Genomic DNA, 17,687 nt, shown 5'->3' with positions numbered 1-17,687 from the left:
TACCTTGGACCGGACAAAGGTACAATCCCTTTGCGAATTAACATTATTTTGACTTTTATTTGAATTTGAAAAATACTTTTTATTATTGTTTCAGATAGTCATATTCAAATGCCACGAAGTAAGGTGGGTATCAAAAGATCACATTTAAATTCCCAGGATTTAACTGCAGTCGCAAATACATGCATAAGTGGAGAATTATTAATTAGGGAAGCAGCAACGTGCTATAACACATCAAAAACCACTCTGATCAGGCACGTAAAATCCTTCAGGTAGTCGGGGGCTTCAGAATTTTCTTATGTTGCTGCCAATAATGTAAAACAAGTTTTAAATAGAGAAGAGGAAGCTGAGTTAAAAATAAATCTTTTCACTGCTGCACGCTTCAACTGTAGTTTGACGAAAATAGAAGTTCGTAGTTTAGCATACCAATATGCAATTGCAAATAACAAGTCTCATCCGCCTTCTTGGGACCAAAAAAAGATAGCTGGCAAGGAATGGTTGATGCAGTTTCTTAGAAGACATGAAGATTTATCACTTCGTAAACTCGAACCTACAAGTTTGGCCAGATCAATATCCTTCAATAAAACTAATATATCTTCCTTTTTTAAGAACTACAAAGAAGCCTTGTCTGGTGGAGATTTTATCACAGAAAAAATTTGGAATTGTGACGAGACAGGGTAAACGACTGTCCATGTACCACCAAAAATTGTAGGACCTAAGGGAATAAAACAATTAGGTCAAATGACAAGTGGAGAGCGAGGTCAAAATGTAACCTTGATAGCCTCAATAAATGAAATCGAAAATCATATTTTGCCAATGATGACATTTCCGAGGGTTAATTTTAAGCCTCATATGCTAAAAGGTTGTCGGGTTGGAACTATGGGAGGTGCAAATCCGTCCCGCTGGTCAAACGAAATATTGTTTTTGGAATACCTACAACACTTTAAAAATCATGTGAAACCAATAGTTGCAAATCCAGTTCCATTCTATGCAAATCCATTCTACCGATTTTCATCCTTACACCAGCCACAAAATGCAACCGCTCAATCGAACAGTTTTTGGACCAATGAAAACCTTCTATAATACCGCCTGTAGCAAGTGGATGATTATGCAGCCTGGACAACCTATTACGATTTACGATATAGCTGAACTTGCAGGTAAGGCATTTCCAAAAGCATTTACTACATCTATTATCTAGAAGGGATTTGTGGTGAGCGGTCTCTATCCCGTCAATGAAAACATTTTTGAAGATAATGAGTTTCTGTCTTCGTATGTAACTGATCGTCCTTTAAACCAGCTTACTGACAGTCGCGAGCAAGTCAATGTTGTACAGAACGGGAAACAAACTAAAACTACAGTTAATGAAATGGAAGTCTCTACTCCTTCTACCTCAAATATTCGTCAAGCAGGAACTTCAGGAAGTTCTATTACACCTAAAATGTTGCGACCCTATCCAAAGGCACCTGTTCGCAAAAAGAAGTTAGGAAGAGCAAGAGGAAAGTCACGAATACTTACCGACACTCCAGAGACAGATGAAATAGCTGCGCTCAAAAAGGGAAAGACTCAAGGGAAGGTATCATTTAAGAAAATGCAGGCAGTTACAAAGCAAATAGCGACAGAAGATATACAAAATGTACCAAAGAGAATTGCTAATATGATAGTGAATCAAGTTCAAGTGGTACATTTGAGGACTTGGTAACTATAGAAGAAGAATTATTAAATGACCAAAAAATATATGACTTATCTGAATATGGAGAGATTAAAAAAGGGAGTTTGGTTTAATGAAAGTGGCAGGAAAGAAATATTTTGTTTATTTTGTTGCCGAAATACTGAATATTTTCGGCATTACTGAAGATTTTCAATAAAAAATTTCAAGATTTGTTCTAATATTTTATTTTTTTTATAACTGACCCAAGGTATAATATATGCTGGTCCAAGGTACATTACCAGTTTGTACCTTGGGTCAACATGCAATCGCCTGCTAAAATATATTTTTTAATTAACTACTAAGCTTAAAATATGTCAAAAAAAAAGGAAGCATGTAGCCAATTAGCCAAAGTAACTAATCCATTGGATAAACTTTGCAAATATATAATTCTAGGATTTAGAAAAAATAAAAACTAAAAATTGACCCAAGGTACAACACTCTCCCCTACCTAGAGAATATATACCTTTGTTAGCAACATATTGAAGTAAAGGCAATGTATAATAGTTGTCAAAGGATCAACCTAATTCTGATTTTCCTGGATAATCCTAGATAATCTAACAACTAAATTGGCACTTGCTCCTAGGTCTGGTTCATTTACCCTACGATTTCTTTTATCGTTTTCTGTACCAGTGTATATTTCAAAATTGTAGGAATATCTACCGCATAAAACGAGAAGTTTGTATCCCCATTTGTATGGTATGATGACCACCAATGGTATGATTTGGAATTTGTTATTCAAATGATCGACAAGAGGCCGTAATTTATGAAGACGATCTCGATTTACATCATTTTGATTTTAACTCGTATTGTCGTTGAAATGTATGCATTTCCTGATAAATTCGAATCTTTTTTGACTCATTACGTTTTTTATTTGCGGAAAGCCTAGGAAATTGGACCAATAACTACGACAATTAGGCATGTGAACTAGGGACATATGCAAATTTTTAGGTATTGATTTATATCTACGGCGGTCAGTCCTGGTTGTCCTGTATAATTCCCAATTTAATTTTTTCTTTTGAGTTTTGTTTCAGACCTCTCAGTACTTTCCATGACTCCTAAGTTCTTGTACCTTCCATGTATGTTTCAATATTTAAGCAGGTTCTTTCCCATTCTGCATTCTTTTGTCGTGTTATTTATTTTTTCACTTCTCTCACTTCTCTCTTTAAGTTAATATACTACACAGAATATTATTATTAATATTAATAATATTAATACTACTACACAGAAGATTTAATATGTTACACAGAAAAAAACTGAGGAGACCGATCAATTATACCATTGTAAAATGTAAGGCTCTTCTCACCTATATAATTATCTTTTTCGCCTCGTATACCTTTTTAAATATTCTTTTATTATATTTTTAATTTCAGACGGTTTTTACATTTCGACCGATAATCAATAGAATTGTATGACTGAACAAAATCACAATGTTATTTCAGAAATTTCACAGAGGACAGTATCTAATTGAATCTACGTTTCTGGTTTCGCAAAGCAAAAATACCGGTGTATACGGGAGAAATGGAATTGGACGATTGGCGGACACTCAAAGAGATATTTATCGATACATGTCGAGCTTCTAGTAGTGCACTTGACGTTAATTGTCATCTGTAGAAATTACGTGAAACGAATTGTAGTGTCAATGGCAAACATTTCAACATTTATTCGTTAGCAGTTTTTTAAGCTTTTGACGGTTTGGAGTTAGGGGGAGGCAATTTTTATAGTTAATGATAAATTTTTGTAAAGACTGTTCTGAAATTAAAATATAAGAGATACTTATCTTATAAATTATTGGAAACAGTTTGTTTCATAGTTAAAGGATCGAATATTTATAACAATGTAGTCAAATACGACAAAAACAAAGTTTTAATCAGACTTTCTTCCGAAATAAAGGGGTTAAGTCCAGTCGTTACAGGTATTTGATTTCTAAAAATGATACAAACAAGCTAAATTTAGTGAAAATTGTCAATTTTGAGACCCTAAAAAGATGTAAAAAGTTTTCCACTCCTTCCCTGTGTCGCTCGTATTGTGCCCAAATATATTTGGAACAGAAAATATAGATGAGATAATTTTGAACAAAAAAATCTATTGGCACTATTTATTTTTTAGAAACAACGCTCAAAGCGACCGGCAAATGTCAAGCGCACGTGAGCAATTTTTTAAATAAAATTTGTATCTCTTCTCCAGTCGTCAGAGACGAAAATGCCATTAACCTCTAAAAATCATACGAACAAGCTAAACTTTGCGCAGAATATTAATTTTGGGATACCAAAAAAGATGCAAAAAAGTTTACCACTTTTATCTCCGGGCTTCCCCCTCGTAGGGGGGTAAATCGCAAAAAATTCGATTTACCAAGAATCCGTATACCGTAGAAAAAAATATTTTAAATAAAAAATGTAGCTAAGATAATTTTAAACAAAATAGTTCCTCAGCACTTTTTGTGTAGAATGAACCGTTCTCTTAAAAATAACGCTTGAAGCGTCGGTCGATTTTCAATGTTATTTACACGCGCGAAATCAGTTCAATAACACTTGTATCAGCTCTACAGTAAAAATTCGATATATTTTGATTTAAGTGCTCTATCAACAAAAATTAAGATGAGTTTTAAAGGTAAAGAGTTTAGCTTTCGTAAGCACTTTTTGTATATTTGCCGCAAGTGAACTTAGATTTTATAAAAGTGTTATAAATATACGTGACGCAATTTTTGCCATTTTTTATGATTTTCATGAAATCAATACAATCTATTCCTTATACCCCCTTAAAATTACCTCTGCTTTGGCGAATGGATTTAGTGTCCGCAGTGTTTCTGGGTCTCCCTAACACGTGTTTCTGGGTCTACCCGTCATCAGAGAGAGTTTGTAAGGAAAACTCAAACCAAACCAAAACGCACCGACTACTCTGGCAATTATAGAAAAAAATCCTTTTTTTTTTCTTACAAACTCTCTCTGATGACGGGTAGACCCAGAAACACGTGTTAGGGAGTGGTAAGAAACTCAAATTAAATCGAAACGCAACCATTTTCGTATATTTATCGTTCTTACTCGACGCAATGAGTACAAGAAAGAGGTAATTTATATGGGTAAATTGTTGATGCATAGTGGAATATAAATATTCCCAGCATCGCTCTTAATGACTTGATTAGGCGTGAGTATACAATTTGCTTTAATTGCTATCGAAACATTTAACTTCATCTTTCATCACTAGATGTCTCTAGTAGCATACTCTGGCAATTATTTTTTCTATAATTGCCAGAGTAGTCGGTGCGTTTTGGTTTGGTTTGAGTTTTCCTTACAAACTCTCTCTGATGACGGGTAGACCCAGAAACACGTGTTAGGGAGTGGTAAGAAACTCAAATTAAATCGAAACGCAACCATTTTCGTTAATTTAAAAACACTGAATTTAACTTTTACATTATAAACGATCTCACGACACGGGAAATATTTTTACGAAAGATAAAAGGGTACGTTAAGATGCCCTTACTATTAAAATTAAATTTTTTTATTTTTTTACGTTCTATGTGATTAAAAAATAACTCTTAGCGCAATTTTAGCCAGTCACTCCCTCAAATTTCAAAAAATTTACACACGTTGTTAAGGCTTTTAAAAAACTTGTCTATTTTTCATAGACCCGTATGTTGAGTGTACATAACTTAAAAGGTACTTTGTGTCCAAAAAAGCGTGTAACCTGTTTTTGGAGGTATATCTCTGATCCTTTTTAGATTTTTCTTTATGGTGCGCCATCTTCAAAAATCCGAAAAACTGTTTTTTAAAAGTTTTCTCTATTCTATAGACTTCAAAATGGATCAAATAAGGTTTTTTATAGGTTATATATTATATTCTTTATTACATGAGCCCTATAAAACATTCAACAATTGGGATAAACACCTTTAAACCCCCGTTTTGGAGAGGTTAAACAATTTTTTTTTCCAAATTGGCAAAATCTGAATTAATTTTCTCATATTTTTACATATCATGTGACTAAAAAATAAAACTCTGCGCATTTTGTCTATTTTTATAGAACCGTAGGTTGAGTGTACATAGACTAAAAAGGCATTTTTTTTTCGAAAAAAGCTTGTAACTGTTTTTTGGAGGTGCTGCACGTCCAATCTTTTTTGTTTTGTGAACTTCACAAAATTAAAAATTATATCTTTATTTTTTTTAGATTTTTCTGTATGGTACGTCCTCTTCAAAAATTTGAAAAACTCTTTTTACTGGTTTTGAAGGAGAATTTTGGGTTCTTCTAGTGATATAATGGAATTATACCACTAGCAGAAGAACAACAAGGTTTTAGGTTGGGAAGATCATGCACCGACGCTATATTTATAATGAGGCAAGTTTAAGAGAAATCATTAGAATACAACTGTTAATTCTGACTTCAATATAGATGGACTGTAGTAATAAAAAACTGGTGATTGCACTATATTTGAGATTTTATTAACACTACTGAATGTACTAATAAACTAATTTAATTAAAACGAAATATGTATGTCTTATTTTAATGTAACCAAAAAATGTAATGTTCTAAAGTCCTCTGTCTTTTTTCTTGCGCATGCGGTTGTTTTCACACTTCTTTCAATGCGCCACTGCCGTCAGTGGAGTTCAGCCACACACAGGACCGGCTTAGTTTTTAAGTGAATGAATCACAATCTTAACATACTCCCCCCTTTTGAACAGCATGTTCAAAAATTCTTATCAAAACACATCGTCATTAGGAGAAGGGAGTGGACAAATTTTCGAAACACCCCGTTTAAAAGTATTTTGCGAAGTTTTTATAGTCACTACCCGCACTACACCATCATCGCCTGGATGGACATCAACAATTCTTCCCAAAATCCATTTAATAGAAGGCAGGTTATCATGCTTTACGACGACCAGGTCACCAATATTGACATCCATTTTCCCAGTTTTCCATTTGTGTCGTTTCTGCAGTTCAGAGAGATAAAAACAGGACCATCTTTTCCAAAAGCTTTGATTCATTTGCTGCAATAATTGAAATCTGGACAGCCGGTTAATTGTAATACTTTCATATAGTGGGTCAGGAGGTGATGTGAGAGCATGTCCAATCAATAGGTGAGAAGGGGTAATTGGGTTTAAATCGTTGGGATCTGAGGACATAGGATACAAAGGTCTAGAGTTTAATGTTGCCTCAATTTGCGTTAATAGTGTTGAATACTCCTCAAATGTTAAAATAGATTCTCCTATTACTCTGTGGAGATGATGTTTAATGTTTTTGATATTTGACTTCCAAAGACCTCCAAAATGTGGAGTATTTGGTGGAATAAAATGCCACGAAATTTTTTGCTGTGAACAGATTGTAACAAACTCAGATTGAGAATTTTCTAAAAACTTATATAACTTTTGCAGATCTTTATAAGCTCCAACAAAATTAGATCCATTATCGGAATATAAATGATTAGGAGTACCACGTCGAGCGGCAAACCTTCTAAATGTAGCAAGAAATGCTTCACTCGTTAACTCAGTGACCAGCTCAATGTGAACACCCTTAGTGGCAAAACATATAAATAAACAAATATATGCCTTATAAGTTTTATAAGGTCGGCCCTTTCTATCACGCAACAGTACTGGACCAGCGTAATCAATTCCAGTATTTGCAAAAGGTTTTGAAATTTGAACCCTATGTTTAGGGAGGTCAGCCATGATTGATGCGGTTTGTCTAGGTTTATTTTTAAAACATTGTATGCAATTTCGTACCACCTTCTTGGCAAGACACATGCCAGCAGTCGCCCAGAACTTCTCACGTACTGAAAACAATAAAAGTTGTGGACCTGCATGTTGTAATCGTAAATGTTCGGCGTGAAATATTAATTTAGTGAATAAATGTTTACCATCTAGGAGATATGAATGCTTTTCATCAAATGACAAAGAGGAATTTTTAAGTCTACCCCCTACTCTCAGAAAACTGTTTGAATCTAAGAATGGACTTAGAGAAAGTAACCTATGTTTATGAGGCAAATTTTTTTGTTGACTAATAATAGAAATTTCATTTTTAAAACTTTCCTTTTGTGCTAATTTAGTTAAACATAACATACTCTTTTCCATCTCTAGAACGCTAAGAGGACCTTTTGTCCTTGTACGTTCCTTTAGGTTTGTAATGAAGCGTAAGCAATATGCAAAAACTCGTTTTAATCTATTAAGAGAGGAGAACCGTTGAAACAATAATAATTGTTCGGTAACAACAAGCGTGTGACAAATTTTACGGATTTCTGGAAGCTCCTTGTTATCTCCAGCTTGAAATAATCGTGGCCAGAATGGTTTTTCATATAAAAATGAGGGTCCATTCCACCATACCTTGCAATTGGATAGTTCATCTGGATACATGCCACGAGATGCTACATCAGAAGGATTTTCTTTAGTATTGACATAGCTCCAATTCGATATATTGCTCAGCGTTTGAATTTCTGAGACCCTATTGCTTACAAAAACTTGTAGTTTATTGGCCTCTGTATTCAACCACCACAATACTATCTGAGAATCGCACCAATAAAAAACATTGCATTGACATGTAAGTGCGTTTGACACTTGATTGACTAAGCGAGCTAGTGCTAAAGCACCACATAACTCTAATCTAGGAACCGTTAATACTTTTATAGGTGACACTCTGGTTTTGGAACATAGCAATCTGACATACACTGTTCCATTTTCATCAACCGTTCGAACATATAAAACTGCACTATAAGCATCTTTGCTAGCATCACTGAAGGCATGCAGCTCCATGTGAACTATTTTATCACACATAATATACCTGGGAATATTTATTTTATTAAGAACAGACAATTTTGATTTAAATGTTACCCATTTATTGAGCAGGTCTCGTGGTAGTTCATCATCCCAATCTAAATCAAGCAACCATAATTGTTGAATTAATATCTTAACTAGAATAATACATGGACTTATTAAACCTAAAGGGTCATATATCTTAGCAATATTACTAAGTAAACTTCTTTTAGTAATAGGTTGTTTATTACTGGATGTTGAAACATTGTATGTTAATACATCAGTATTACTAATCCATTGAATTCCTAAAGTTTTAAGCCTATCACTCTCTCCTAGTTCCAATATACTAAACTCATCAGATGTATCTTGTAAACCCTTTAAAATATCTTGGCTATTAGAAGCCCATTTTCTTAATTTAAAGGAAGCTGATTTTAATATCATCGAAATTTGATTACAAATTTCTATTCCATGTTCTTCACTGGTGAAGCCAGTTATTAAATCATCTACATACATGTCACGGTCAATCAATTCACTAGCAATTGGGTAATCATGTTTATAGTCAGAAGCTAATTGTTTTATGCATTTTATGGCCAAATAGGGAGCACTAGTCGTACCATAAGTAACTGTTTGCAACTCAAATGGTGCGAGGTCCTCATTAGGATTTTGTCGCCAAAGAATGTTTTGTAAATATCTTTCTTCAGGGTGTATCAAAATTTGACGGTACATTTTTGCCACATCAGCAATTACAACAAACTTGTGCTGTCTAAACCTCAACATAATTTTAAATATATCATTCTGAATGGCTGGCCCAGTATATTGGATATCATTTAATGATATCCCAGAATCGGTTTTAGCCGAACCATCAAATACAATCCTAACGTCAGTAGTAAGACTGTCTTCACGGAAAACAGCAAAATGGGGTAAAAAACATCGAAATTGACTGGATTCCTTTTGTGTTAATTGCCTCATATGTTGCAAGTTTAAATACTCATCCATAAATTTAGAGTATTTGCTTTTTAAAACATCATTCTTTTCCAATTTTTTCTCTTGAAAAAGCAGTCTTTTAACAGCTAAGTTTTTTGATTCCCCTAATTGAGTGGCTTCTAATTTTAGTGGAAAACGAACAATAAATTTTCCAGAAGGATCTCGAGAAACTGTTTTATTGAAATAGTCCTCACAAAACAAATCTTCCTGTGACATCTGTTTCTGTTCATGATGAATCTCCTCGACAAACCAGAACTTTTGAAGATCGTCATTTATTAAAAAATTGCAATTAACCTCTTTTTTCATAGGAATATTTATCGGACCTGATACTACATAGCCAAAGACAGTATTAACTAGATGAGGTAGATTTCGACCGAGGTTTATTCTTTCATTTAGTACAATCTCCCAAAACAAATCCGCTCCAATTAATAGATCAACATTTCTAGGACAATTAAACATAGGATTAGCAAGTGCAATGCCTTCAGGAATGTGCCAATTAGAAATATCGAAGTTACAAGATGGTAAATTACTTGAGATTCTTTCAACAATGATACAGTTTAGGACAGTTTGAAAGTTATGAATATTAGATTTTATTAGTACCTCACATTTGTACCGTAAATTAGAATTAATACCAGCGATACCAGATACTGATACATCAATGCGATTGGTTTTCAAATTTAATTTTTTACACAAATTGTCAGATATAAATGAACACTGACTACCCACATCCAAGATGGCTTGGACTTTATGAAATTTACCTGTCTTATCTTGAACATCAACAATTGCAGTAGGTAAAATAACATAATTGTCATTAAATACAGTATTACCACAAATAATGGATGACCTATTGAACTGATCACTTTGTTTGGATTCTGAGTTAACAAAATCCTCAGAATTGTTTTGATTATCAGCAGAATTGTTATTAAAGGAGTTAGATTTCTTATGATGTAATAATGAATTGTGCTTACCCTTACAAAACTTACAGTTTCCTTTCTGGCAGTGTGTATTAAAATGGCCATGACATAAACAATTAGTACACAGTTTCAATTGTTTTATTTTGTGCCATCTTTCAGCTACTGACAATTTCAAAAATTGGTCACAAGTATAAATAGAATGTTTTTGTTTGCAATAATTACATTTTAGTTCCCAAGTATTTTCTGAACTGCTAGCTAAAAATGAATGATGACGTGTTTTACTTTTATGACCACTTAGTCGCGTGTCTTTATTTTCTCTAGTGCTATTTGTTTCTATTGTTTCCAAAAAATCTGCTCTATTTTTCAAAAACTCAAAAAAACTAGCTAAACTCGGCAACATCTTATCTGTACGTGATTGTTCCCATTCCCGATTTGTATTTTTATCTAGCTTTAAAGAAATCATATGAACAATCATAGCATCCCAATGCTCAGTAGGAAGTTGCAATGTTTTTAACGCTCTAATATGCTTGTTTACATAATCAATAAGCCCTCTTAACCCTACTGATGATTCTTTGGGTAAGGACTCAATTTCAAATAAATGTTTTAAATGATTATTAACTAACAATCTTTTATTGTCAAATCGGTCACACAATAACTGCCAGGCATCCTGGTAATTATGTGCTGCAAATTCTAAACTTTGGATAATTTTCAAGGCTTCTTCACCTAAGCATGACCTTAAATAGTGATATTTTTGAATTTCTGAAAGTGTAAGGTTGTTATGAAAAAGTGCTTCAAATGTATTTTTGAATTCTAGCCATTTACTAAATTCACAATTAAAAGAAGGGCATTTAATGGGTGGTAATTTAATTGCATTTTCGTTAAAAGATTGACTATTATTATTTACTGACCCTAGGGTTTGGGGAATTGAATTACTTTCAATCATTTTAACAACCTCTTGTGTCCTAGCTACACAATCTATAAGAGTGTTTAAAAATATGTCTGCCTCTTCACGTTGTGCCTCAAGTTCATCGTCTGGACAAATGTCCTCAATCACGGCTTGAATCTCTTCAAATTCCGTTTCTAATGATTCTACTTTACCTAATCTGATTTTTAATTCTATTATCTCTTTATTATCAAATTCTTGATTTGTTAGAAATCGATTATATAATGGTTCAAAATAGTTTTGAAATTTAGTTAGCTTATGTTTAATACCTCCACGCTTCCGTATCTTTGCATTTAAATTAGCGGCCATCCTGTATTCTTTTATGTAGAATAATTATTTAGTATATAATAGTAATAGATCCAACTTTATTAGAGCTCAATGAATAAATCGATAACTTTTATAATTATAACCAATATATTTATTACAGCAAATAAGAAGTAGCTATTAATGTAATATTGAAATTGTAATTGTTTATAATCATTTTTTTATTGTTGTTTTGCCTTAGGAATTTGAGATGACTATAATTGCGTTTAATGGTTTAATTCTCGATATCATACATGAACATAATAGTGAGCTACCCTTATAATAGCTATGTGTATTTAATATAGAAATATTAAACTGAAAGAATAATAAAAATGGAAATAAAACATACACATTTAAATGGAAAAAAACATTGAAAATAGCTTTACAAGTAGAATTGATATTGTATTATATATTTGATTTTGTATTGATAATTGATATTGTATTATATGTATAGACAATTGTTAAATGACTGCAAATTGAAACAGCATTAATTAACTCTACAACGACAGGAATTTAGGTAAAATGGATTTGACCTACTTGTATTACCGGCGCCATTCCATAAACCACGTGCAAAATCTCTAGCTGCAATCCAATTTTATCCGGCTCGAAGGACCAAATGTTAATTCTGACTTCAATATAGATGGACTGTAGTAATAAAAAACTGGTGATTGCACTATATTTGAGATTTTATTAACACTACTGAATGTACTAATAAACTAATATAATTAAAACGAAATATGTATGTCTTATTTTAATGTAACCAAAAAATGTAATGTTCTAAAGTCCTCTGTCTTTTTTCTTGCGCATGCGGTTGTTTTCACACTTCTTTCAATGCGCCACTGCCGTCAGTGGAGTTCAGCCACACACAGGACCGGCTTAGTTTTTAAGTGAATGAATCACAATCTTAACAACAACAAACCGGCATATCTATGTTTCGTGGACATTAAGAAGGCATTTGAGAGGGTCAAATTAAAAGTCGTTATCCACTTACTGTACGAAAGAGAGATACCTCTAGGAATAATCAAAACGATCAAAAATATCTACCAAAATAACACAGTAAAAGTAAAACTAGAAGAAGAACTAACCGATCCTATTGAAGCTGGCAATGGGATAAGACAGGGAGATTTCGTGAGTCCTCTATTGTTTAACCTGATTATGGATGAAATAATAAAAAAATTAAGAACTAAAAAGGGATACCAAATGGGGAAAAACAACTTAAAATAATCTGCTATACAGACGACGTGAGACTACTCTCTCAAAGTGAAGATGATTTACAACGTATGCTGCACTTATTTAATGTAACCGCCAGAAAATTTAACATATTAATTTTCCCAAAAAAGACAAAATGCATGGTTACAACAGCAAATTAACTAAGATGTAAATTGGAGCTAGAGGGTCAGGTAATAGAAAAAGTGATGGAGTTTAAATATCTAGGCATCACATTATCTAGCTACGGAAAGCTCGAAACTGAAGTGGAAGATTAAGTGAACAGAGCAAACACAGCCGCAGGCTGCCTGAATGAAACAATATGGAGAAATCAAAATATCAGGAAAGAAACCAAAGGCAGAATTTACAAAACAGTCATCAGACCAATAGTGACATACGCGACAGAAACAAGACCTGACATAGAGAAAACAAAAAGGATGTTAGAAATAGCAGAGATGAAAACACTTAAAAAATTGATGGTAAGACACTATGGGACAGAGCTAGAAGTACAGATATACGACATAGATGCAAGATCGAGAACATCAAGAACTGGATAAGAAATAGAAGAGTAGAATGAAACGATCATATAAGCCGAATGACAACAAGAAAAACAGACATGTCGTGTCAATATAAAAATAAGAAGAAGAAGATACTTATCTATTACTTAATCAAGAGAAATAGACGAGTATAAAATCAGCCCAGATTAGATATGACTAATTTGTGACAAATTAGAAAAGGATAGTTTATATTATAAAATTTTTGTAACAAAAAAGTCAACGTGTATAATTTTTTTATTTGTTGAGAATTTCATGATACAGTGCGTAAAATTTATTATATAAATAGAACATTTTTACAAACATAATAAGAATATACTAGGTAAGGCACCCCGCTCTGTGAATAGAGGTGAAACAATAACTGTCATTTTGAGTGGTCTTGCCATCTTTATCTGTCATGTGTGCGTGATTTTCGAAACTAAATTGGTAGGAGTAATGAAACGCTGGAGTTGGGAGGTGCATTTATTATCATCATCATTATCATTCAATCTTCGCTTATCCACTGCTGGACATAGATCTCCCTCATAATTTTCCATCTATTTCGATCTTGTGCCTCTTGCATCCAATTCCTATGACAACGTTTTAGATCGTCAGTCCAACGTGTTGGTGGACGACCTCTACTTCGGTAGGCATCATCTCTTGGTCTCCATTCCAGTATCCGCTTTGTCCATCTATTGTCTGTCATTCGAGCCACGTGACCTGCCCAGTTCCATTTTAGTGTTGCTACTCTCTCTACTGCATCAGCCACTCCTGTTCTTTGTCGTAGCTGGCGATTTGGGATCTTGTCTCGTAGTGAAACGCCCAACATAGCACGCTCCATCGCCCTTTGACACACACGGATCTTTTGAACTGTTCTCCTTGTCATGGTCAACGTTTCGGCACCGTAAGTTAACACTGGCAAAACACACTGATTAAACGTTTTTCTTTTAAGGCATATTGGTATATCAGACGATTTGAAAATATGGTTCAGCTTGCCGAAGGCTGCCCAAGTCAGTCTTATACGACGGAGAAGCTCAACGGTTTGGTTATCTTTTCCTATGCGAATCTCATGACCTAGGTATTTATAGGCCATTACCTGGTCTATGGATCTTGTTCCTACGCATATATCTTCGCTGACTACAAGATTTGTCATCATCTGGATTTAAGATATATTTATTTTCAATCCCCCTTCTAGCGAGGAAAGGTAGAGCTGATTTAAAAGTTCTTTTGCCTCATCTATCCTATCAGCTATTAGTACAATATCATCTGCAAACCTTAGATGGCTAAGCTTTTCTCCGTTTATGTTTATGCCCTTGTCGGTCAGTTTTGCCCTTTTACATATATATTCCAAAAGCGTAGTGAACAGTTTCGGCAATATGGTGTCCCCCTGGCGTACTCCACGTTGTATCGGGAATTTCTGGGTTTGACAATCACCCACTCTAACACTGGCTGTTGCGTTTTGGTATATATGTTTAATTATATTTATATACCGATAGTTAATTCGGCATTCTGTCAAGGCTTCCAACATTTTTTGTTGATTTACGGTGTCGAATGCCTTTTCATAGTCGACAAATATTAAAGCTAGTGGTTTATTATATTCAGTGCATTTTTCTATAAGATTTTTTATTACCAGTAGGTGATCGTTTGTTCCATAGCCTTTTCTAAAACCCGCCTGTTCTATGGGCTGATAAAATTCCAATTTATTTTCTAGTCGTTTCGTAATTATTTTTGTAAATAGTTTATAAATATGTGAAAGTAGACTTATGGGCCTGTAATTCCTGAGGTCGGTAGCATCCCCTTTTTTATGAAGTATGATAATTTCTGCGTTATACCACTGGGTTGGTGTTATTGCTTCCTGCAAACATCTAGTGAATAGTTTGGCAAGGACCTGCCATAATCTTTTTCCAGCCACCTTCAAGGCATCTGCCACTATTTCATCGCCTCCGGGGGACTTATTGTTTTTCATTTCTTGCACTGACCTTCGAACTTCATTGGGTGTTACGTCCGGTAAACATTTGCCGTGCATTTATTATGCTAAGTGCTAAAGAGAGATAGATAGACCACAGATCGAGTACTTCGCGTTTCACTATTTTGCTCACGATTCTTTGTCTAGTTTTATTATGTTTATGGTAATTTTATGCACCAAATTCAGAATTTGTATTTAACGTTTGACTCTATGGGCCGATTTTTCCGTGCTGGGTTAACCTATTTAACTTTCATTCACGGAAATATTTACGCCAAATTAGTTTTTCACTTCTAGGTTAGCGCTTAAACCCGTTTAATTTGACTACAATTTTAACTGATACTCCGAAGGTTGTCTGACAGGATAGGTTTTTATCTTGCGAATTATTCTACCATTTTAATTAATATTATAACTGTAAAATTTGTGTAAAACTGGTAGAATTGGTGAATGATAACAGACAAATATTGGAATGTAAAGAAACAGGAGTGATAAGCACTAAGCAAAAGTCCTGTTAATCTACTACTAATCTACTGCTGGTATACCATGTTTAGCAAAAATTCTAAAGGAGAAGTGAGCAAATTAAAAAAAACTGCATTACGTGACCATGCAAATGATAAAAAAATACTGTACAGCTACATGTGGTGGTCTGTCAAAGCCAAATGAAGAAACTATAGTTTATACATTAGGCTAAACAAAAACAGGAATGTCATCAGAGTGTGATTTAGATTTTATTCAAACAAGTAAGTTTTATATAACATTTAAAATTTAGCCATTTGAACATCCGTAGGCGCAATTACTGCAGCCAACAGAAAAAAAATGTGGTTAGCTAACCGAGGTTATGTTAACCTGGTTTAAAGCATTGAAAAACGCTAAAAGGGTTAAAAAATTGATTACACTTGAACCACCATCCCTAAAATCTTAAATGGAAAGGGGGGTCGAATGATCCATCATTTAAAAGGTCTTTCAACTCCCTTTACAATGATGTAAAATTCATGTACTTCAATTCAGCAGTTTTGGAGATTTATTGATTTAAAGTTTAAATACATCATCGTAAGAGGAGATCAATACATAGCAGCAAAGTTGTTAAAAAATAAAGAATGAACTGACCTGTCAGCCGAGTAAATGTTGAAAATAACCACCATTACTTTCCATGCAATAATAAAGATTTTGCTGAAAACGTTGCCGGACATTTTGCAATATTTAAGGAGTAATTTGATGGCACTCATTCACAATTCTTTATCGTAAATCTTCTAAGGATGTTGGCTGAGTAGCATAGATTTTGTTTTTTAAGTAACCCCACAAAAAGAAATCCAAAGGTGATAAATCTGGCGATCTTGGGGGCCATTCAAAGGCACCTCTTCTACCAATCCATTGACCTGGAAAGGTCTGATCTAAATAATGCCGAACTCTTAATGCGTAATGTGGTGGGGCACCATCCTGTTGGAACATCAACATATTCTCAACGTATCGACCATCATTCTGATTTTCAATTATATCTGTTAGCGCAGGATCTATGGCATTTTGCAGTAATTCCAAATACATTTCACCAGTCAAATTTCCAGGTAAGAAAAAAGGACCAACCAAATGATCGCCAAAAATGCCAGCCCAAACATTTAATTTTTGTGGCTGCTGTGTGTGTACCTCATGGTAAATTCTGGGATTAGAGTCCGACCAATATAGACAATTATGACGATTTACTTCGCCATTTAAAAAAAAAGGAACATTCGTCGGAAAAGCAAATGTTAAATAAAAATTGTTCATCGTTTGTAATTCGTTTACTCATACCTTCACAAAATTCTAATCGCTTATCAAAATCGTCTTCATTAAGTTCTTGTACAACGTGAATTTTATACGGATGAAAATTATGGGCCTTTAGAATCCGTTGGATAGTACGTTGACTAACACCACACGAAGTTTGCAATTTGTGGGTACTTAATGTAGGATCTACAATAACTTGCCCTAAAACCCCCACTTCTGTTGTTTCGTTCCTCATAGGATTTTCAATATTACGTTTTTTATTGGTTTATTTTCGGTGCACATTATTGTTCTCATGTCGCTCATTAAAAATTTGTGCTGTTCTATTAGCGCACTGATTATTTCCGAAAAATATTTCAATAATTTCAACCCTTTCTGCCGTGGAATATACCATGGTTAATTTATGTATAAAGCAATAAATGATATTTTAACAACAAAGATTGGTCAAATCAATCGCAAACTAATGTACTATTTCCTATTTAAAATAAGTACGTGGCATTCTCTACTTATCTTTCTTCAAGAAACAACTTTTTTTGTCACAAAGGACACTTCAATTGCTATTTTTATTATTAATAAACCATGGGCGTAGTAAATAAAAGCATTTACTTATCAAGAAAATGCTTTTACTCAAATTTCTTCTGAAAGAAGTA

General features: G+C 33.9%; 2 protein-coding genes across 5 annotated transcripts in view; both read right to left on the bottom strand.

The window, feature by feature from the left end:
* LOC140448853 (Ig-like and fibronectin type-III domain-containing protein 2) overlaps positions 1-17,687 on the bottom strand; it is a 1,058,385-nt gene that overhangs the window by 552,918 nt on the left and 487,780 nt on the right. The gene's annotated exons all lie outside the window — the stretch shown is intronic.
* LOC140444257 (uncharacterized) lies at positions 6,394-11,586 on the bottom strand. Its single transcript, XM_072536019.1, has one exon. It carries the CDS (start codon positions 11,584-11,586, stop codon positions 6,394-6,396), a length of 5,193 nt encoding a protein of 1,730 aa, XP_072392120.1.

Source organism: Diabrotica undecimpunctata, chromosome 1 (genome assembly GCF_040954645.1).
Source record: "Diabrotica undecimpunctata isolate CICGRU chromosome 1, icDiaUnde3, whole genome shotgun sequence".
Lineage (NCBI taxonomy): Eukaryota > Metazoa > Arthropoda > Insecta > Coleoptera > Chrysomelidae > Diabrotica > Diabrotica undecimpunctata.
The sequence above is the reverse complement of the archived record's forward strand: the minus strand, read 5'-3'. Positions and strand labels throughout refer to the sequence as shown.

Bases quoted from the DNA above. Each gene is read 5' to 3' on its own strand.
- LOC140444257 (XM_072536019.1), bottom strand. From the start codon at position 11,586: ATGGCCGCTAATTTAAATGCAAAGATACGGAAGCGTGGAGGTATTAAA.